Source organism: Biomphalaria glabrata, chromosome 2 (assembly GCF_947242115.1).
Source record: "Biomphalaria glabrata chromosome 2, xgBioGlab47.1, whole genome shotgun sequence".
Lineage (NCBI taxonomy): Eukaryota > Metazoa > Mollusca > Gastropoda > Planorbidae > Biomphalaria > Biomphalaria glabrata.
In genome coordinates, this window is record NC_074712.1 from 42,783,161 (window position 1) to 42,806,895 (window position 23,735).

General features: G+C 36.8%; 2 protein-coding genes across 3 annotated transcripts in view; one reads left to right on the plus strand and one right to left on the minus strand.

Annotated features, from left to right (window-relative positions):
- Positions 1–16,298: 16,298 nt before the first annotated feature.
- LOC106061577 (adhesive plaque matrix protein-like) lies at positions 16,299–19,539 on the minus strand. The gene is made up of 3 exons (XM_056021199.1): positions 19,480–19,539; positions 18,511–19,397; positions 16,299–18,420 (listed from the first exon to the last, which is right to left on the minus strand). Exons 1-3 carry the CDS (start codon positions 19,537–19,539, stop codon positions 16,299–16,301), a joined length of 3,069 nt encoding a protein of 1,022 aa, XP_055877174.1.
- Positions 19,540–20,046: 507 nt separating this feature from the next.
- Positions 20,047–23,735, plus strand: part of LOC106060870 (extracellular serine/threonine protein CG31145-like) — a 70,712-nt gene continuing 67,023 nt past the window's right edge. The window contains exon 1 of one of the 2 annotated variants that reach the window (XM_013218895.2): positions 20,047–20,201. The gene's annotated coding sequence lies outside the window, so the exon portion shown is untranslated. The remainder of the gene's footprint in view (positions 20,202–23,735) is intronic. The other variant, XM_056020697.1, reaches the window with a different exon arrangement.

Here is a 23,735-nt window from a genome sequence, read left to right on the forward strand (position 1 = left end):
TTCCATGAAACCTAGTTATCAATAATAACGCCTAGATATTTATATAGCTTTACTTGTTCTATAGATGTAATGTTTGCAGTTCGTGTATTTCTTTCTTTCTATCATTATTATATTATTATTTTTTATGTATGCATAAGTATGTTTCTAAATTCAAAATAGGTTTTTAATTCGCTTCCTTGATAGAAGGATCTTATAATGAACCAATCTCTTTTGTTTAACTTTAATCGATATTGTTTGGTCATTGTTTTATCGTCAGTAATGATATTTCACGAACAAATAATTTTAATTACTTATACAAAGAAAAAGTCGGACTACGCTTTGATTATATATATCGCGTTTTTTTTTGTTCTATTCGAGTCAAATGCGTACTATTAGTAATAAGTTAGTTGCCAAATACTTTTCGCTGACATATCTTCAACTGTGTCTTGGACACTCCGTGCTCAGTACAAAAGATATGAAGCAAGACTTTGCTCGTGTCTATGGACGCTACAAGGGCAAATAACTCTTGTAACATCGACAAAAAAAAACTGATTCTGGACACCAGATTGTCAACAGGTATACAGCTGCAGCACAGGAAACGAAGTTCTCTGCCTCTCTTCCGGCCCTTTCCCCATTAAACCAAAGGGTAAATGTGACCAGAAACCAGATAGTATGCATCAGGCCATTTAAAAACAAGCGAAATAATAATAATAAAAAAAATCTTTATTAAAAACAAACTTATGTAAAAATCCTATAACTTAATACCACAGGAAATATTTCCCTATTTTCTAAATAAAACAAATTAAATTAATTACCACTAATTGATAAACTAATTGATTACATTTTTTTATTGATTGAAGTATATCGACTATGAATAATTATGCAAAAGTTCAACTTGAAACTAGAAGTGGGAGAATAAATGTGAACAAAAAATCCTAATAAGGGGGATACCTCCGTATTAACAGCCGAATCTCTCAATAAGTAGCATTTGTTTCCCTTTTTCGATACCAAACAAAATAATTAATTACCAATAATTAATTAACTAAGAGGTCATTTGTTTTCATTGATTCATGTTTTATGAAGTACAATAAATAATTACCTATACTATACGTTCAACTTGATATGAGAATGGATGTGGTAGAAATAACGTGTATGAAAATTGTACCAGACAGAGTGAGTTGACAAAAGATTTGTAGAAATAAAAAAGGCAGTTTTTTCTATTATATTTAAGATTTAAATTTAATAATGACAAATACACAAAAGATTGAATAGATGTTAAGCATCTTATTTAAAGAATTCGATACATGAACATTATAAAAATCTTTTTTTTTTCTTAAAGAGGCCCTGTAGGCCCCATTGGTCATGAGCCCACAACTTTTAGTTTGCTATTGTTGTTCTTTAATATTTTGGTAATTCTTTTTTTTTTTCCTAATACAATAAATTCTACTCAGTCTAATGCATGGGTTTAAGCCGGTCAAATTCAACGTGATTTTGTTGTTGAACTTTTTTTCTTCAGATACAGCACTTGTTATGAAAGAAGGGGTCGTGTGTATCGGGTAAGGGGATGCACGGGAAGAAACATTCCTGGCCGGATATCCTCCACGGAAGCTGACGTCTCCGAGTGCTGCCAACGTAACCAACGTCAGTCCTGTTACCGCGGAAGGATACGCTGATCTGGACAAGGTGTTTGATTTGGTGCAGAAGTGAATGAGTTGACAGTAAGGTAAGCTTTGAGTACATTGCGTTCTGTTGCCCTAACGATAGAGATCTGATTGTGTTGCCCTAGCGATAGAGTTCTGATAGTGTTGCCCTAACCATAGAGATCGTATAGCGTTGTTCTAACGATGATATAGCTTTGAGAGTGTTGCCCTAACGATATAGATCTGATAATGTCCTAATGATATAGATCTGATAGTGTTGCCCAAACGATAGAGATCTCATAGTGTTGCCTTAACGATAAAGATTTCATAATGCCCTAATAATATAGATTGATATAACGATCGAGATATGAAAGTGTTCCCATAACAATAAAGATCTTACAGTGTTGCCCTAGTGAAGATATAGCTCTAAGAGTGTTGCCCTAAAGATAGAGATCTGATAGTGTTGTCCTAACCATAGAGATCGTATAGCGTTGTCCCAATGATGATACAGCTTTGAGAGTGTTGCCCTAACGATATAGATCTGATAGAGTTTTTTTTTAGGTTTATACCCGCAGAACGCTATTATTTACACGGATGTCAGGTATAGCCACAGAATACAGAATGGTATATTTTTACACTGATGACTTAAAGATGTTGCGCATAATAATATTTTGATTAATATAACAATGGAACAAAACGATCTAGGTAATCTAATTCTCGTTCACAGACAAGATACATGGCGGGATACTAGTCCAAGTTAGTATTAATCCCTATTTCTTTCATTAGAGAAGTCACACAAAAAATGTACATAACATTACTTTTAAGACAAGCTAATACTAATAGCACTAGATATGTAACAGGAGACACAATAGTAAAATAACCCATCCAAAAGAGAATAGAAAGCTGGTTTTCACTTTTTAGGGAAACCAAATCGCCATTGACTTTATTAACTAAAGGGTTAGCTTTCAATCTCACCAGCTCACTGGGTTAATAAACTTAGACGTCCGCCTTGCGTACGCAAGAAGTAGTCTCCCTTGGCCCATAATTCACATTTGTTTAGTCTCCAGTGCCGACCGCATTGATCGCTACTATGACCAAACGTTGGGTTTTAATACTGTCCGTACTGTAAGATGACAAAACCTGGGTCTCCTTTCGTGATTAAAAGTCATTAGTTAAGTTTTCAAAGAGTGGACATTTAGGATCAACAACATTTTGTAAATCAGAATGGTTTGGCGACCAGAGGATTAATAAATTAGGTCAGATCTGCTTTTCATATAATTACCCCTCCCCTAAATTTCCCCATTAGAAGTGCGGCTAACCTGGGATCGAATCTATTTTGTTGCCCCCCCCCTCCCAAATCGTTATACGTGTACAGCCATTGAGCAAGTCTTCACTGAGAAAATTCATTAATGTATAAGTCAAACATCTTAATAGCCGTGACCTTCATGACTTCAGGACACCCACAAAGCTCGTGACGTAGCGAGCCAAAGACCAGTGTTTTCATCTCTAAAAAGAAAATCCGAAACATATTTAGAAAAAAAAACAACTTTTTACAAAGCTTTAATTAACTCACTCTGTCTGCCTGCCTGTCTGTCTGTCTGTCTGGTACAAATCTGGAACAGAATATTTCTCCCACACTTTACACAATTATTTATTGTACCTATTAAAACATGATTCAATAAATTTAAAAATAAATACTTATTAGTCGATTAATTGATACCAAAAAAAAGGGAAATTGATACTCCATTATTAGGGTATTTGACTAAATATGTGGGTAATTTACCAAGTTATTTCTCCCACACCCATTCTCGGATCAAGTTGAAATCTATACAATTATTTATTATACTTAACAAAACATGAATCAATTAGAAAAATAAGTAATTAGTCAACTAATTATTGATAATTAATTAATTATATTATATTTTAAAAAATTAATGTGCAATGATTGAGATCTATAGTTCTAAATGCGACGTTCTTCCCCTTTTTTTTTTAAATAATTTTTTTTTTATTTTGCTTTTACGAATTATTCCTCTTCAGCAGGAACCCACGGGTTCTTTTCCTTAGAGGATCAGAAACTCTGTAATACAGTTTTCCTGATCTGTTTAATTTTTGTTCCCTAACGGCCAGGGATCACTAAGTGTCTTAAGTTGTTCAATCATTCCACACAGTCCCCTGGGATCATTCACACACCCCAGCGTGAATACTCCATTACGCTGATTTGTTTGTCCAAGTTCCTCCTGAAATGGCGAACCTTACAAAAATGTGTTTCGTTTCGAGCCAACCACGTGACGATCTCGTTGTGGCCGCTTCCACTGTCTACTTGAACAAGACTAGCAAACAACAAGATGTCACCCAACAACAAGATGTCACCCAACAACAAGATGTCACCCAACAACAAGATGTCACCGAACAACAAGATGTCCCCCAACAACAAGATGTACCCCAACAACAAGATGTCACCCAACAACAAGATGTCACCGAACACAAACGCAGTTATAGACAAAAGACTATTAGCAAAGTGAAGAGTTTTGAAGTTACAACATGAGAGACAAAAATCCAAATAATCCAACAACCATCGCTGCCCCCACACCTTTCCAAAATAATAATTTAAAACAAAAAAACTAGTAAAACATCTGTAAGGAAAACAAATAGAATCAGTGTCCGGCTTTGAATGGTTCTTGACACAGTTTGTCATAAATTATCAAAGAAAAAGAAAAACGTCATTCAAAATTAGAAAAAGCAAATAAAAAAAAATAAACATTACTTTAGAACAAATAGTGTTTTAAATAAAAGAAAAAAAAACATTTTAAAAAGTGGATGACAGCAGTCAGGATTTGAGCTCAGAACCACTCGATCTGGCCTTTGTGTGTATGTACATATAGTGTAGATAACAAACTCTGCTGGAGATTCAATGAAATTGTATTTTATTTACTTTGATACGGATTTATTTTTTTAAACAGGACTGTTGTATACCATGTATCGTATCTCTCTATGTAAACATTGTAAGATTTATCAATAGTAATTATATTGACCTACATGTCTTAGACTTGTTCACAAGACATGTAATTTAAAACTAACACCTATCGTGATATAGGGTGAATATATCAAAACAATATCGACTGTCACCGTTGTCTTGTAAAAACGTAAACAACACACTGATTTGCAGATGAAAACAAGAACACTGAATAACATTGTTGCTATGGACGTGTCAGAGCAAGACAACAGGTAGATCTAGAAATACTCCTTCCTGTCTATTGGTTCATTTGTTGGTTGAAATAGATTTACATAATGTAGCGCTCTGATGACTCCTGTAAGGCTTTGTATTTATTATTCCAAAGCTTATATCAACTCACTCTGTCTGTCTGTCTAGTACAAATTGTGTCTACGTTATTTCTCCCACTTCGCATTCCCGAATCAAGTTGAAACTTTGAACAATTATTCATTGTACCTGACAAAACATGAGGTTACAAACACAGTTTGTGTGTAAACACAAACTCAAAATCGGTCCCCGCAGTGGTCCACCCAAGCAGGTAAAAAGGCAGGTTTCAATATTTTCAGAAAGAATATCAGAATGAAATTCTATCAAAGGCAAATGACAGAGAAGAATGGAGAAAGAAGGTTGACAGATCTTGTGTGGTGCCCCAACGGTCCAGGAGACCAAGGGATAGGTGAAAGTGAATGTGAAGTTAGATGTGAACCTGACCTAACTGATCTCTTATAATGAATATCTAATTGATCTAATTGTTTTGTAAAGGGTCAATCTCTTATTCAAATCCTCAAGAAAAAAAGCACTTCCGTAAAAAAAAAAAAAAAATTTCTTTAGTTCAGTGCTCTATGGACATATTACAGCGCTGCAGTTCAAGCGATAATATGAAAACCTGCTTATTAATTAAATGCATACTAAGTAGTTTTTTTCTCTTTAAATAAAAGGAATTTTTTTTCCATCTTAGCCAAGTCTTGGTCTAAGACAAGGAGACAGCTCTCATTCCAAGTGAATTATCACACATCATAGTAACAAACAAACAAATAATGTCTCATTCCATACGCTAGAACAAATTCCTTCTTCTCTAATGCCATTAGAGAATGGGATGGGTTGCCTGAATCAGCCAGGAAAACTAATGACTTGGCAGAGTTTAAGTCATTGATTAACATGCATGACTAGATTGACATATGAAATACGTAGAACGTAAATATATTCTTTTTTTTTGAAGTAACATCTGTAATATATAAGATAAGAAAAGTGAGTCCTAACCTTAATTAAAACTATTTTGAGAACACAGGCGATGATAAATAAACTCAACAAAACCTTTGTTCTTTCAAATGATGGGACTTCTAGACCTAAACATCAATGTTACTTTGATTTTCTCGTCATTGTCTCCAACGGGCAACTGCAATGTTTTGAATGTTAGCTTCACGTACTAACATTTACCTGGCCACACCCACACCATGATTGTCAGGCACAAATACAGTGTTGTGAAGGAAACATTGGACAAAATATTGTTGTTTTCCTGGTTATTAAATGCTAATTACACATTTACTCTGTCACACAACATCGGAATATTGAAGTTCAAAAGACTTCCACGTCACTGTGAGAATAAAAGTGAAGACAACAGTGGCGTAGCTAGGGATTGGGGGGCCCAGGGGCTTGACCTCTTTAGGGCCCCCTGCATTTTGACATTCGACATCATGACATGAGATAATGGCGTAATGTTTAATGTAAAAACAAATTTCGGACACGCATTTGGGGGACTCCCTTAAGTGGGGGCCCGGGGGGGGGATTTTCAAATTTAACCCCCCCCCCTCCCCCCACCCTAGCTACGCCACTGGAAGACAACAACAATCTATTGGCGAAACGTTTCTTTGTTATTTAGGCATGACGGGACACAGTTCAAATGATCCAATCAAATCTACATCACAAGCTTTATATTGTCCTGTTTTGTTTTGTTTATATCTAAATGTCCAGATGTGGCGCACACAAAGAAAACACCAAGTTGATTAGTCAAAAAGCAAAAAGATGAAATGGAAATTTTTTAGATGAATAATCAAACCTTATCGAACAGATACTAGAATTCTACATCTAAATAATTGTGTATGTCATTGTATGGATGAACAGGGCCGGTCTTAGGCCACTGTAACCTATGCGGCCGCAGTGGGCCCCGCACTTTCATAGGCCCGCGCGATGCGAATTCTAGGTGTAAATTATTAAATTAAACAATTTTAACTTATTATTAAAGGGTTCCTGGAATTCTCCTGAAATTATAAAATATAAGAAAAAGTCATGAAAATGTCCTGAAATTATTAAAATCTTCTGAAAACTGATGCAAATCTTAAAACGGACAAAAATTGTCATTTTGATGTCATTCAATATGGAAAACGCCGATCCTACTCGTGCTTTCAAAAAAAAAAGACATTGTCAGCTTTCATTTCATAAAAATGTAATAATAAGCTAAATTTTAACCAAACAAGAACTTCAAATACTTAATTTACTTCAATAGTCATTAGCATACAAATATAGATCTAAATCTATCTCGACCTCTTATACGAAAAAAAAAACAAAAAAAAAAGCGATATTTTGAGAGTCGATAGTAAATAGAACGGCAGATCTGAATGTTTATCGGATTTTTGTTGGAAAACTACTATCTATTGTAGATGGCTCGTAAAGTTAATTTCACCGTGATTTTGTACTTAGTAAAGTATGAATAAAATGCAAAGACAAATTAATTTTTTAATGCAAAATCTTAATTTTCACTTATTATCCTTATCACAACCCAAAGTAGGCCCCGCGCAATCCGTTTCGCATAGGGGCCCGCAACCTGTAGGATCGGCCCTGTGGATGAAACAAATCTCCAAACATGAACAATTGTTAAAAGCTAGAATGAAATTGTGACCAAATAAACTCCTAGTAACAAAAAAGTTAGTCCTGACATTCTCACAATTTTTTAAGTTTTATTTTAGTTGATGTTGAAAAAATAATTGTATGCAGTGGCGTAGCTATTGTTTTAAATAGGCCTACATGTCCTACATGTCCTGCATATATTCAATCCAAATATCTTCAGTGAAGGACGGAGAGCATTGTGGATTGCTGTTATAGCTAACTGCTAATGAAAGTTGTTTATAACACCTTCTTAAAGGTTGACAGTTTTATGACATATATATATATAATATATATATATACTAGCCTGACATTACCCGCGGCCTGCGGGTCTAAGTTTGTGTTTACTAATCTAGTGGATTGGATTTAGATGTATGTTAAACTTAGCTAATGATCCTTTCAAGTTTTTTTCTCTTCCGCTACGAAAATAAAATTAGTGCGAAAATGGGTTTACCCGAAGCCGACACATGCATATCTATTAAAAACGAAAAGAGCGATAGATTAATAGTACAATTAAAAACGGGTTTACCCGATTTGTTAAATGAATGGGGTAATAAAGTAAACAATTAAACGGAATAATTTTTAGTTCGCGATTCATGAATGAATATAGATCTAGGCCCATCTCAACTCGGCTTCGCAGCTTTCATAAACGAATGTATTAAAAATGCTTTAGAAAACCAAATTTGAATGTTAATTTGATCAAAATATGAAATGAATGGACGATAATGAGTATGTTCATGTATTAAAGTATAAAACTATCTGTGCGAAGAGAAGTTTTATCATCTTAGAGTTTTAGATGTGTAACATTACAGTATTGTCTAATGAAAGAATGTTCGTCATGAAATCTGTAGTCACAGATATAAGGAACTAATAAAACACAAAATTGAAGGTTAATTTTATTATATATTGAAATCAATGGACCTTCTTTTGTATTTTCATGTGTCAAAGTAAAAAACTAACTGCGCAAAGTGTATTTCTTAAAATTAGATTTAGATCTAAACCTTTTCGATCTTTTCTCATTGTAAACATGGCCTAGATCCATAAATTACTATAGCTGTAATAGAGTTGGTCTTTTTTTTTTTTTTTGAGGGTCTTAAGTTTGTTTTAGAGCCACAATACATACACTACGGTCTAAGTTGGTACCCAAGGAACATTTCTGCCAAGTTTTATCAAGATTGGTAAAGCGGTTTTTATTTCTATACGGGGACATACAAAAACATACATACATAGGTCCTACATACATACGCCAAACATTCTGCTTTATATAATATATATCTATATATAAATATCTATATATAAATAAATATATATATATATATATATTTCGTTGAATAACGTATCCTTCAATCCGACAATCGCTGACTTTCAATTGTTGCAGTCACTCCCTCTGTGCTACTCCTTGCTGGGGTGTTTCAGAAGTTATGTCGTCATTAAAACGATCTGAAGGAAGTGTAATTGATAATAAACAAGAGACGAAATATAAAACAGATGATCAGAGAAAGTAGCAATGCATCATGGAAACTGCTTGAAGGTTTGACACACACCAAATGAAATAAACAGGGTCAGAATCAAGCTGTCGTCAGGTTTACTAAAGGGAACAGATACAGCACATTTGATAATACTTAAGAGTTCATTATAATAAGCATTTTAAAATAGATAGATAGATAGATAAACAGACAGACAGACAGACAGATAGATAGATAGATAGATAGATAGATAGATAGATAGATAGATAGATAGATAGATAGATAGATAGATAGATAGATAGATACAACTTATGTAGTCACATGTTAAAGTACACCGCTGATTTATTGAAACTGTACACCTGGTCCAGAACATTGTATTTGTAAACGTCATGTTTTCTTGTGTATCTGATTGAAGTGGTATTGGATTGGCAGCCTGTAGAGACTACATCAGCTGATCAAACAAGTGGAGGGAGTCGATAACATATAATAACCATTTCAAAGAAATGAACTAACACAGCAAGTATTGTATGACCGTCAGATGGATGTGGACATTAAAATAACACAGCAAGTATTGTATGACCGGCAGGCGTTTGACTGATGTGGACATTAAAGTAAAGCAGGTGGCGAAGTTTGAAATCTACACGTAGCTGTTTTTAAATGAAAGGAAATCGTATTGGTTGCACTTTAGTTTATTTTTTTTTATTTGATGTAATAACCAAACGCAGACGAAACAGATCACAAATGAGTAGCAGACGACATTTCTCAAGGATTTAATAAATTAATTAGGGTCAGTGCTTCCCAGACTTTTTCTCTAGCGGAACACTTCGCACATTCTGAGAATTGAACGGAACACTTTGATTATGTTTTAGGTTGGATTATTTCCTATTTGTTTCAATAATTTAACCATATTCTAAATTGAGCATTGTTATTTAATTTCAAATAAAAAACTAAAATAAAATACAGATACAAGCATTCGATAAATTAAAGTTTAATCACCTTGATTGTATTGAGTATTGAAAAGCAGAACTACTTTATATCAGGAACCGAGGCACGATATTGATAAGCTAAGTTCCAATATCCAACATTTTCAAACATTTTAAAACTGATATAACGGTCGACCTCGATTTTTTCCTCTTGTAGCCAACGAGTTAAGATTCTTTTTCTCATTTTATATACATTTTATATACATATACCTTGAAATTTTAATTAAAGAGGATCCTTAGAGCCGTTTTGGAAATAAAATTAAAATTTATATATATATATAAATATATATATATTAAGAATTGCTTGATTTAGAGTATAGGACTGTGATACTCAATGTTAGATCTTTGTAAATTTGTATCAAATTAGAGTCAAATCGAGAGCAGTTCAAAGTTCATACTGTTCATAGAAATGTAATTTTTTTTCCGTTTCGAAGCAGAGCTAATAAAATCCATTTTTCTGTTCTGCATTTACTGTGATAATTAATTACTCCAATTGTTCGCGGAACCGCTAGTCACGCCTCGCGGAACACATGTGTTCTTGTTGTAGGGAGACACATTTTACATGCACCGCGATCTAAGAAATATTCATGTCAAATTTTATCAAGATTGGTCAAATGGTTTTGATTTCTATAAATAACATATATACATGTATATAAACTCCTTACATTGTGCTTTATATATTAGAAAGTGTATCTTAAAGAAATATCTTGAAGTACAAGGCTCATTTTGAAACTGACACACACACATTTTCGAGCGATATTTTCATGTACCTCTAATTGACCATCACAAACTGTTTGAGTGATATTTTTGCGCAGTTCGTAATGGCGCTACCCTGCCGTAAACAGGAGATAGTACCGGAACTTGTCTGCACGTGTCTCCTGATGACATCGTCTGACCTTTCGAGGCCTTTCATTTAATTACTAGCACGCGTGTCAATAATCGATTTCTTGTTTGCTATTTGTTGGTTACTTTAATTTCTCGTCAGGCTTCTAGGGCAGTATTTTTTTGTTTGTTTCCTCATTCTGAATTACCCCCCCCTCCCCCATTCCTATGTAACCAATTACAAAAGTCTGGCAAGCATCAGACACCACCCCTTCCTCAAGCGTACCACCCATGAGGAATCAACTGGAAGGGTATGGAGTGGAATCAGAATGTTGAGAACGTCTGTTCACTTTAAAGATGCTTGCTGAAAGTAACTAATAAAAGTTTTATAGTAACCTAAATTTAGAATGTGTTCTTTTCAGTACATGTTTGATATAAAATAAAAAGTTGCTCAGTCTGTTGGTTAGTTGTTTGTTTTGGTTGGCTGGTTGGTTGGTTAAATGGTTAGTATTACAATTGTTACAAAAACTAGATTGTCACGTCAATATGTGTCGTTCAATCTGATTCTGAGAGATTCACACTCTAGAACATGGGTCCTCAAACTAGAGTCCTCTGCAACATTCGTCCAACGATGCCAAATTATCCTGTGGGCTCAAATAAAAAATTTTACGTAACTCTCCTGATAAAATGTTTATTTAAAATATAAAACATGTTTTATATTTTTTTAAAAGTGAAAAAAATTAACTTTTTTCTACTAATCAATTTCTTTTTTATGAAGCTAATGGAAGTCTATATCATTTTCTATTCTATTTATACAATGTAGTATTTCTTGTAAAACTTTATTTTAGCATGGAGTCTTTTCAGTAACCCTCTGAGCAATCAAGTTTTTCTGTAACAGTCCATCTCATGATTTGACAAGGACATGAGTACTGGAACTTCTACATAAGACGGTGCTCAAAATGTTTACGTACGATTATTTATTTGTTCAACTCACAGACCTGATATTATATATATATATGTGTGTGTGTGTGTCTTTTATTCCACTCTTTACTGAATACAAAGAAACATTTTCATTCAAGCAGTGTTAAAAAAAAGATAAAGTGAACCTTGTCACGTTAAAACCAAAATGTTTCACCATGAGGTCAAGTAGGAATGAAGGTTAGAACGATCTGAGGATGAACATGGACCAGGTTCGAACTTAAGACCATCCTGACGATTGTTCAAAGTGCATACCACACGACCAGGCAGCCATATAAAACTTGTTCAAAGATCTAATAAAACCTCTCATTCAACAAGAAAAGTAAAAATAAATAAAATTTGTGACGTTTGGATTATGGGAGGGGGGCGAGTGTGGAAGAAGAACAGCAGAGGAAACTGAGACAGATTGAGGAAGAAAGGACAGCAGAGGAAACTGAGACAGATTGAGGAAGAAAGGACAGCAGAGGAAACTGAGACAGATTGAGGAAGAAAGGACAGCAGAGGAAACTGAGACAGATTGAGGAAGAAAGGACAGCAGAGGAAACTGAGACAGATTGAGGAAGAAAGGAGAGGAAACTGAGACAGATTGAGGAAGAAAGCAGAGGAAACTGAGACAGATTGAGGAAGAAAGGACAGCAGAGGAAACTGAGACAGATTGAGGAAGAAAGGACAGCAGAGGAAACTGAGACAGATTGAGGAAGAAAGGACAGCAGAGGAAACTGAGACAGATTGAGGAAGAAAGGACAGCAGAGGAAACTGAGACAGATTGAGGAAGAAAGGACAGCAGAGGAAACTGAGACAGATTGAGGAAGAAAGGACAGCAGAGGAAACTGAGACAGATTGAGGAAGAAAGGACAGCAGAGGAAACTGAGACAGATTGAGGAAGAAAGGACAGCAGAGGAAACTGAGACAGATTGAGGAAGAAAGGACAGCAGAGGAAACTGAGACAGATTGAGGAAGAAAGGACAGCAGAGGAAACTGAGACAGATTGAGGAAGAAAGGACAGCAGAGGAAACTGAGACAGATTGAGGAAGAAAGGACAGCAGAGGAAACTGAGACAGATTGAGGAAGAAAGGACAGCAGAGGAAACTGAGACAGATTGAGGAAGAAAGGAGAGGAAACTGAGACAGATTGAGGAAGAAAGCAGAGGAAACTGAGACAGATTGAGGAAGAAAGCAGAGGAAACTGAGACAGATTGAGGAAGAAAGGACAGCAGAGGAAACTGAGACAGATTGAGGAAGAAAGGACAGCAGAGGAAACTGAGACAGATTGAGGAAGAAAGGACAGCAGAGGAAACTGAGACAGATTGAGGAAGAAAGGACAGCAGAGGAAACTGAGACAGATTGAGGAAGAAAGGACAGCAGAGGAAACTGAGACAGATTGAGGAAGAAAGGACAGCAGAGGAAACTGAGACAGATTGAGGAAGAAAGGACAGCAGAGGAAACTGAGACAGATTGAGGAAGAAAGGACAGCAGAGGAAACTGAGACAGATTGAGGAAGAGAAGACAGCAGAGGAAACTGAGACAGATTGAGGAAGAGAGGACAGCAGAGAAAACTGAGACAGATTGAGGAAGAAAGGACAGCAGAGGAAACTGAGACAGATTGAGGAAGAGAGGACAGCAGAGGAAACTGAGACAGATTGAGTTTTCCCTAGTGATCGTAACTACTTAAAAACAATAAGGTGATCAATTCATTGACATGATTGGCAGAGAGAAAAAAAAAGTTAAAACAAAATTCTAATAGACACTTGAAGTTGTGGGATAAAGTTGTATTTCAACATTCCATATTGGCATTAAGAAATATTTTTTTAAAAAACATATTAATAATGCAAACAATAACTTTCAAAATTTAACAAAAATATATTATTAAGTCTAATACTGGCCCTCGTCTTCAAGACTCAAAGACTCGTTCACTTTTCCAAGACATAAATATTGTCCACAAGAGCTGTTGTCGGGTCTCTCACCCAGCCAGTCATAGAGCAGACACAAATCTTGTTCATTCAGTATCGGGGCGTCCTAATCGTTATTGACATCCCGGACATCCACACAATGTGGAGTTGAAACGGAGAGTGCGCACAGAAAGGTGAGACTAATTAATAGAATGGGATTAGCGAGAGAAGACCTTGATGCGAATAGTGTTAGCAATGATTGAAGGATAAATCTATCTTTAGCGTGCCGAGCAATGTATGAGGATTTACAGGCGGACACGAGGGCGTAAGATCTACTAGAGATCTCAATATTTATGTGACACGAGGGCGTTTCATAATTCATATCAACAGCTGGGGAGGGCCAACATGAAGGGTCGGGGCGGAAAAAGAGGAGCACAACTGGTGCAGGAGATAGGCTAGTTATGATGTAGTCTTCCCCCCCCCCTTTCCCGGCCCGGTGAGGCTGAATATGATGCAGCCCCCTGATTCCTCTGAATGCACGACTTGTGACTCAAGGCAAAGAGAACATCTCTCGAGACGTAAATTGCCAGACATATAGATCGACATTCTTTAAAAAACAGATAGATAGATAGATAGATAGATAGATAGATAGATAGATAGATAGATAGATAGATAGATAGATAGATAGATAGATAGATAGATAGATAGATAGATAATTTCTCTATTTATCAGGTATTGTAACTCTAGGAACAGGTTCTTATGAGACCAAATAACGCGATCTAAAACTAGACCAGGCAAGCCACTATGAATAAGTCATGAATAAATCTACATGTATTATATTTATCGCGCATATATTTGTCATTTCTCCTTTGATCCTTCGTAACGCACTTGTAATCATGAGAAATCTCAATGTCCACTGAATGTATCCAGCACTACAACATTAGAAGAGAGAAAGTATGACATAACTTTTGAAGGAAGACGATTCGGAATGGGGAAATTCCCCAGGGAGGAGGGGGCAGCTTGTGATAGATTTGAATGAATCTTTACTCACTGTTTACTGACATTCTTCTTAGTCCGTGTTATGGCAGACGTCGACTATCTTCACCTTCACTTTCACCTAGTTGAACCGTTGGGTACCACACAAGATCTGTTGACCGTCTTTCTCCATTTCTTTCCGTCTTTTGCCTTGGATAGATCTTCTTTCAATGACAGGCCCGTCCATTCGTTTAAGTTGTCTTCCCATCGTTTTCTCTGCCTTCCTCTTCTTTTTTTTCCCCTGGTACTGTTCCCTGAAAAAAGGTCTTTGTAAACCCTGAGACCATGTGATATGGCTATAGAGTTTAAGTTTGTATTTGTTAGTTGTTGTTTGTTTTTTTTTTTGACACGTCGACTATCTAGATGGCATGGGTAAAGAATTAGAGAGAGAGAGAAGTTGGCTATCGATATAGAGAAAAAAAGAAAGAGAAGTTAGCTATACATAAAGAGAAATTAGCTACGGATAAGGAAATAGAGAAAGAGAAGCTAGCTATGGAGAAAGAGAGGTTAGCCATAGAGAAGGAAAAATTGTCAATAGAAAAAGAATAAGCTTGCTGTAGGTACTGGAAAGAATAATGACGTGTCTGGAAATAGATTAGCGAAATATAAAAGTGCACTATTTGATGAGAATAAAATAGACCATAGATATTTTCCTAAAGAAGTTTGAAATCGAAATGAAAGAATTGGCTTTCCTCGAAGATAAATGGACCGTTTTGTTAAAGATTTGCATGAGTCGGAGTAATTATCAAACAGCAAAGGAACGGCTACTACGTACAATTGGAAAAACTGAGTAACACCATGAGTAAAATCACTAAACTTAGAGACACTTCAGAACAGAAGAATAAAAAGTAAACTAGCTATAACACATAAAACATTGAACCATAGCTTACAAACAGAAAAACAAAACCTAATGAAATACTCAGAAAGACACAAGGCACATTTCCTATTCTGTACGCTAGAACAAATTCGTGCAAGTTCTCCTTTCTTCCCTAGTGCTATTAGAGAATGGAATGGGTTGCCTGAATCAGCCAGGAAAACCAACGACTTAGCAGACTACATTGACACATGAAATGTGTAGGACGTAATTATCTTCTTTTTTTAAGTAGCGTCTGTAATATATAAGATAATATAATATAAGATAAGATAAATGTTATTAACATTTTACTAATTTCGTTTTCATAAGTAACAATAGGTCTACTACCTAAAAACAATTTATTTTTGAACTTCAATCCACACGTGGCAATATTTTGTCATACCAGAAAGAGGGACAAGTACGAAATGGGACGCAACTCTTGTAAAACAATTTCCGTGATGTCAACAATGTTTGTACTAGCAATGACGTTCTCTGGATTCTAAAAGCCAATGTGTTGAACTGACAACATAAAAACTTGGATCACTGTTGCCTTGCCATTAGCGCTGCATCTCTCAAATAGCGAGCCAATCATGAACATGATCCTAAACAGAAGAGTGTTGAATGAATGTACATGATTGATCAAAGCACTGTTTGACAATAGAGAGTCAATACAAAAATGATCATTATGTAATCTGTCCCTATACTTGATAAAATAAACTACAACTTATATATATATCCTTGTTTCTATACTTGGCTCTATCCTTGGTTTTATCCTTGGTTCTTTACTTGGCTCTATCCTTGGTTCTATCCTTGGTTCTATACTTGGCTCTATCCTTGGTTTTATCCTTGTTTCTATCCTTGGTTCTATCCTTAGTTCTATCATTGGTTCTATAATTGGCTCTATCCTTGGTTCTATCCTTGGTTCTATACTTGGCTCTATCCTTGGTTCTATCCTTGGTTCTATCCTTGGCTCTATACTTGGCTCTATCTTTGGTTCTATACTTGGCTCTATACTTGGTTCTATACTTGATTCTATACTTGGCTCTATACTTGGCTCTATCCTTGGTTCTATACTTGGCTCTATCCTTGGTTCTATACTTGGTTCTATCCTTGGTTCTATACTTGGCTCTATCCTTGGTTCTATCCTTGGTTCTATCCTTGGCTCTATACTTGGCTCTATCTTTGGTTCTATACTTGGCTCTATACTTGGTTCTATACTTGATTCTATACTTGGCTCTATACTTGGCTCTATCCTTGGTTCTATACTTGGCTCTATCCTTGGTTCTATACTTGGCTCTATACTTGGCTCTATACTTGGTTCTATACTTGGTTCTATACTTGGCTCTATCATTGGTTCTATCCTTGGCTCTATACTTGGCTCTATCTTTGGTTCTATACTTGGCTCTATACCTGGTTCTATACTTGGCTCTATCCTTGGTTCTATCCTTGGTTCTATCCTTGGCTCTATACTTGGCTCTATCTTTGGTTCTATACTTGGCTCTATACTTGGTTCTATACTTGATTCTATACTTGGCTCTATACTTGGCTCTATCCTTGGTTCTATACTTGGCTCTATCCTTGGTTCTATACTTGGTTCTATCCTTGGTTCTATACTTGGCTCTATCCTTGGTTCTATCCTTGGTTCTATCCTTGGCTCTATACTTGGCTCTATCTTTGGTTCTATACTTGGCTCTATACTTGGTTCTATACTTGATTCTATACTTGGCTCTATACTTGGCTCTATCCTTGGTTCTATACTTGGCTCTATCCTTGGTTCTATACTTGGCTCTATACTTGGTTCTATACTTGGTTCTATACTTGGCTCTATCCTTGGTTCTATCCTTGGCTCTATACTTGGTTCTATAATTGGCTCTATACTTGGCTCTATACTTGGCTCTATCCTTGGCTCTATACTTGGCTCTATCTTTGGTTCTATACTTGGCTCTATACTTGGTTCTATACTTGGCTCTATCCTTGGTTCTATCCTTGGTTCTATCCTTGGCTCTATACTTGGCTCTATCTTTGGTTCTATACTTGGCTCTATACTTGGTTCTATACGTGATTCTATACTTGGCTCTATACTTGGCTCTATCCTTGGTTCTATACTTGGCTCTATCCTTGGTTCTATACTTGGTTCTATCCTTGGTTCTATACTTGGCTCTATCCTTGGTTCTATCCTTGGTTCTATCCTTGGCTCTATACTTGGCTCTATCTTTGGTTCTATACTTGGCTCTATACTTGGTTCTATACTTGATTCTATACTTGGCTCTATACTTGGCTCTATCCTTGGTTCTATACTTGGCTCTATCCTTGGTTCTATACTTGGCTCTATACTTGGTTCTATACTTGGTTCTATACTTGGCTCTATCCTTGGTTCTATCCTTGGCTCTATACTTGGTTCTATAATTGGCTCTATACTTGGCTCTATACTTGGCTCTATACTTGGTTCTATACTTGATTCTATACTTGGTTCTATACTTGGTTCTATACTTGGTTCTATACTTGGCTCTATACTTGGTTCTATACTTGGCTCTATACTTGGCTCTATACTTGGCTCTATACTTGGTTCTATACTTGGTTCTATAATTGGCTCTATACTTGGCTCTATCTTTGGCTCCATACTTGGCTCTATACTTGGTTCTATACTTGGCTCTATCCTTGGTTCTATAATTGGCTCTATACTTGGCTCTATACTTGGCTCTATACTTGGTTCTATACTTGATTCTATACTTGGCTCTATACTTGCTTCTATACTTGGTTCTATACTTGGTTCTATACTTGGTTCTATACTTGGCTCTATACTTGGCTCTATACTTGGTTCTATACTTGGTTCTATACTTGGCTCTATACTTGGTTCTATACTTGGTTCTATACTTGGCTCTATACTTGGCTCTATACTTGGTTCTATACTTGGTTATATACTTGGCTCTATACTTGGTTCTATACTTGGTTCTATACTAGGTTCTATACTTGGTTCTATACTTGGCTCTATACTTGGCTCTATACTTGGTTCTATACGTGGTTCTATACGTGGCTCTATACTTGGCTCTATACTTGGTTCTATACTTGGTTCTATACTTGGCTCTATACTTGATTCTATACTTGGTTCTATACTTGGCTCTATACTTGGTTCTATACTTGGTTCTATACTTGGTTCTATCCTTGGTTCTATACTTGGTTCTATCCTTGGTTCTATACTTGGTTCTATACTTGGCTCTATACTTGGTTCTATACTTGGTTCTATACTTGGCTCTATACTTGGTTCTATACTTGGTTCTATACTTGGTTCTATACTTGGCTCTATCCTTGGTTCTATAGTTGGCTCTGTCCTTGGTTCTATACTTGGTTCTATACTTGGCTCTATACTGGGCTCTATCCTTGGTTCTATACTTGGCTCTATCCTTGGTTCTATAGTTGGCTCTGTCCTTGGTTCTATACTTGGTTCTATACTTGGCTCTATACTTGGCTCTATACTTGGTTCTATACTTGGTTCTATACTTGGTTCTATCCTTGGTTCTATACTTGGTTCTATCCTTGGTTCTATACTTGGTTCTATACTTGGCTCTATACTTGGTTCTATACTTGGTTCTATACTTGGCTCTATACTTGGTTCTATACTTGGTTCTATACTTGGCTCTATACTTGGTTCTATACTTGGTTCTATACTTGGTTCTATACTTGGCTCTATCCTTGGTTCTATAGTTGGCTCTGTCCTTGGTTCTATCCTTGGTTCTATACTTGGCTCTATACTTGGCTCTATACTTGGCTCTATCCTTGGTTCTATACCTGGCTCTATCCTTGGTTCTATAGTTGGCTCTGTCCTTTGTTCTATACTTGGTTCTATACTTGGTTCTATACTTGGCTCTATACTTGGCTCTATACTTGGTTAGCAGTTTCGAACAAATTGCGTCTTTCTGTTACTGAACCAACAGACACCAGTCATCTAATCAAGACTAAATGCACTATAACATTGGGTGAAAGATAGCGGTGATCTAGAGACGGACGCATGGGAGACCACTTCATTTTTGTGGCGCTGACACCTGGTTTTAAAGTGAGCCAAGGATAACTCGTTTTTAAATGAATACTCTACATTTACTTAGATCTAGACTTAATTAATACACATCCAATCCTTGTTCCCATAACAAACAGTCGTTTTTTTTAAAAAATATTCTAATTATGTGTATCACAACTTGATGTGAAGGTCAGCAGTTTTTTTCTTTTCCACAGATCACAGAGATGCCGCTGAGGTCAACTGTATGCGAGTGTGTGGATTAATTTCGAAGTCTAAAACAACAACATGGGCACGTGTTTTTTTTTCTTTCTTTCTTCTGTTCTTTTTCTCCACCACCACCCCTTTTTTTTTTTTGCTTCCCCCCCCCCCCCCCCCCCCCCCCACACACGTACCAAAGCAGTTGATCCCTAAACTAAGTGTCCTCAAGTCATCCACCCTACAGTGTCTTCACTGGTTTCAACGCTGGCTTCGTTCCCCCTCCCCTCCCTTTTGAACAGGAGGTGGGCCGGCAACTCTCTTGTACAGCTTGTGTGAGAGACTTCGCCTGGCCGCTTGGTCGTGTCGAAACGTTCTGTCTTGTGCTGTGTTAGAGGGGAATCCAGTCCTGTTACTGAACCGGCGTGTTTTTCAACCAGTCTATATCAGGATTATTACAAACATTTTACTGTTTCTGGTAAGACTACAGTGTGTATAGACTACTCCAGTTGACTTATAAAAATGTAGATTTACCTTAAACACGGCCTATGTAATAGAGAACTTAAGATCTAGATCTAGATTAACCCTAGAGCCTAGAGTAAAATAATGTAATATGTCTTTGAGCTCGATCTAAACTAATCTAGAATCAGAAATAGATTCTAGATTTAAATCTAGATATAGATTTTAGAACCTACTAGATCTACCTGAGATACATAGATCTAGATCTACCCTTAAATATAGGTCTAAATATAGTCTACCTGTTCATCCAAAATAGATCTAGATGTGTATTCACAGAGATAACTTTATATTTACCATAGAGACTTAGAGTCGAGATGGTAGGCCTACAGAGATCCAGAAGACATAATGCATTGAGTGGTATTGTTGACATTCTGTTAATGCCTGAGAGAAAAAAATGGTCGTCATAGATCTCGAATGATGTTATTTCCCCTGTGGGTTAGGTAAACACAGAGACACTTTCTGGTATAATGTAACTGACAGGAAATGTCTTAACTGTAAATCTGTAATGCGATGGTCACCGACCCTAATTAATAGTATGTCGAATATCACGTCTGTATAGATCACCACCGAATCCTGTTCATTGGGGGGGGGGGGGGGGGGGGTTTACATTGATGAAAACTTTTTTTAAATCTATACCCCCCCCCCCTTTCCTTTTCCATTCCATCTAGTTACGCTCCTAGATTATAATAATAAAATTACACATTTTGATACGTCATTACGTGTTTCATTATATAATAAATAATTACAATTTAATTACACCTAAGGTCTGGTTTATAGATCATTGGATAAATCAATAAATATATAATGTATATAAAATGAAAATATAATGGAATCTGTTTTTCCATAGTGTTTAGGTAAATCTTTTCTAGCTTCTTTAATGATATGCTAATGTAACAATGCGACACTAAGCTCAACTTGCCCCCACCCTCATCATTCTTCCTTATTTTTTCTCCTCTCCTTGCCCCCTCCCCCTTTTTTTCCCTCTCTATTGAGTTATTTCCCCCTCCCAACCCTCGAATCGTTGGTTAGAAAAGCACATTCAAGTTCAAATGTTCAAACCTAATAGCGTGTAGATTAAAGTGTCAACTGTTTCCTTTCCTACATGAGCTGACACTACATTCCTGTCACCTGGCTCGTGATACCTGCTCGCTTGTCACCCTGTGATGGTCAACATGCCCTGCTTTTACTATTGTCTCATCTAGATCTGTATGTCACTTGTATGGCATTTTCTTATTCACCGAATTAACTGGCCATTTCAAAGTTGGTCGAATCAGTTATTGAACGAAGAAATGAACTCTTTCACTTTACAGCCTTCGTACTGAATGCATATTATTGAATTGACTGGCAAAGTGAATAGCATAGGCGTTGACTTTAATGGAGAACAAGGGAGGATTGGGAGGAACCGTGGCTGTATTTTTATGTCTTTTCACGATCTTGTTGGTCACGGGTCAACACTGCCAGACTTGGGGATTATTAGTTTAAAATAGATTCAATAAATCTGGTTGATTTTGGTGTCTGTGTCTGTGATAACAAGCAGAAAGTCCATCCAAGACCAAACGTTATAGAAAGCCTGAACACTGACCAGCGACGTAGCAACCTGTGGGCAGTTTAGATCAATAGCTCATAGCTACATCACGGGTTGAGACTTCAAATGTGACTTGGCAAAGATTGGTCTAAACTGCCCACGGGTTGCGACGTCACTGGTCAGTGTTCAGGTATGCTACAACGTTTGGTCTCGGTCCATCAGACCTATGAATTGAGATACACAACTGGTAGGTTCAATAAGAGACATTGAAGATTGGACATTACTTAGCTGAGAGTGACGACCCCTTACGTAATAACTTTTTGTTGTTCATGTACATGGCCACGTCATTATCCTTCACTCAAAGTACCGTTACATCTCATGGCCACGTCATTATCCTTCACTCAAAGTACCGTGACATCTCATGGCCACGTCATTATCCTTCACTCAAAGTACCGTGACATCTCATGGGCACAGTGAATGAAATAACTCACTCTTTTTCAAACATAACATAACCAGTCACAGACAAGTTTGTTTTTACAAAGCTTATATATCAACTGTATATCAACTCACTCTGTCTGTATGTCTGTCTGGTACAGTCTGTATGTCTGTCTGGTACAGTCTGTCTGTCTGGTACAGTCTGTATGTCAGTCTGGTACAGTCTGTATGTCTGTCTGGTAAAGTCTGTCTGTCTGTCTGGTACAGTCTGTATGTCTGTCTGGTAAAGTCTGTCTGTCTGTCTGGTACAGTCTGTATGTCTGTCTGGTACAGTCTGTATGTCTGTCTGGTACAGTCTGTATGTCTGTCTGGTAAAGTCTGTCTGTCTGGTACAGTCTGTATGTCCGTCTGGTACAGTCTGTATGTCTGTCCGGTACAGTCTGTATGTCTGTCTGGTACAGTCTGTATGTCTGTCTGGTACAGTCTGTATGTCTGTCTGGTACAGTCTGTATGTCTGTCTGGTACATATTTTCTCCCACTTCCTATACTCGGATCAAGATGAAACTTTACACAATTATTTATTGTTCCTAATAATTCCTAACGAAACATGAATGAATCAACAAAATGTACCAATTAGTTGATTAAATAGAGATCATTATATTTGGCTTGTTATAAAATGGTATTGGAGTCCTATTCAGTGGTTCCCCTCGTCCGGGGCTTTCACTTCAAAGCCGCCTGTCGGAGCACCCTTCCCTGTAGGAGCGCCCTTCCGCTGCTACCAATGTCACGTCACCCTGATACTAAAGGGGCTTACTGTAGAGATCAGTTGAGTCGCTCACAATGTCTGTGTGTATGTGTTTACATGGACGCTTGTTTTTTGAGATTGTGGAGTGCGAGGAAGATGGTTTGGGAACGAGGGAGGGGAGGGGGTAGGACTCTTCAATCAATGAGATTAATGTGTTAACTGCGAAAGTGGTCTGGGATGGTTTCTCTGTCACAAGGTCAAAGGGCAGTATTCTTGTTTAGTTGTTTCTCTTCTTTTGAAATAACAAACTAACGTGCTTTGCCTTGACCCCTGACCTCTTTTTCGTTTATCATATTTCATTACCAATGTCTGTGAGAAGGGGGGTGAAGAGAGACTGTTATCTCTTTGAGGTCAGAACAACTTCCATGTCGGGATCGTTATGAATAGCGTCCACAATATTCCTCTTCCCGATTTTTGTTAACTTAACACTCTTCTAAAGCAAGTAAACATCTAGTCCTGGTCTTCTAAATTAAGTAAACATCTAGTCCTAGTCTTCGAAAGCAAGTAAACATCTAGTCCTGGTATTCTAAAGGAAGTAAACATCTAGTCCTGGTCTTCTAAAGGGATTAAACAACTAGTCCTGGTCTTCTATAGTAAGTAAATATCTAGTCCTGGTCTTCTATAGTAAGTAAATATCTAGTCCTGGTCTTCTATAGTAAGTAAACATCTTATCCTGGTCTTCTATAGTAAGTAAACATTTAGTCCTAGTCCTCTGAAGTAGGATCTAG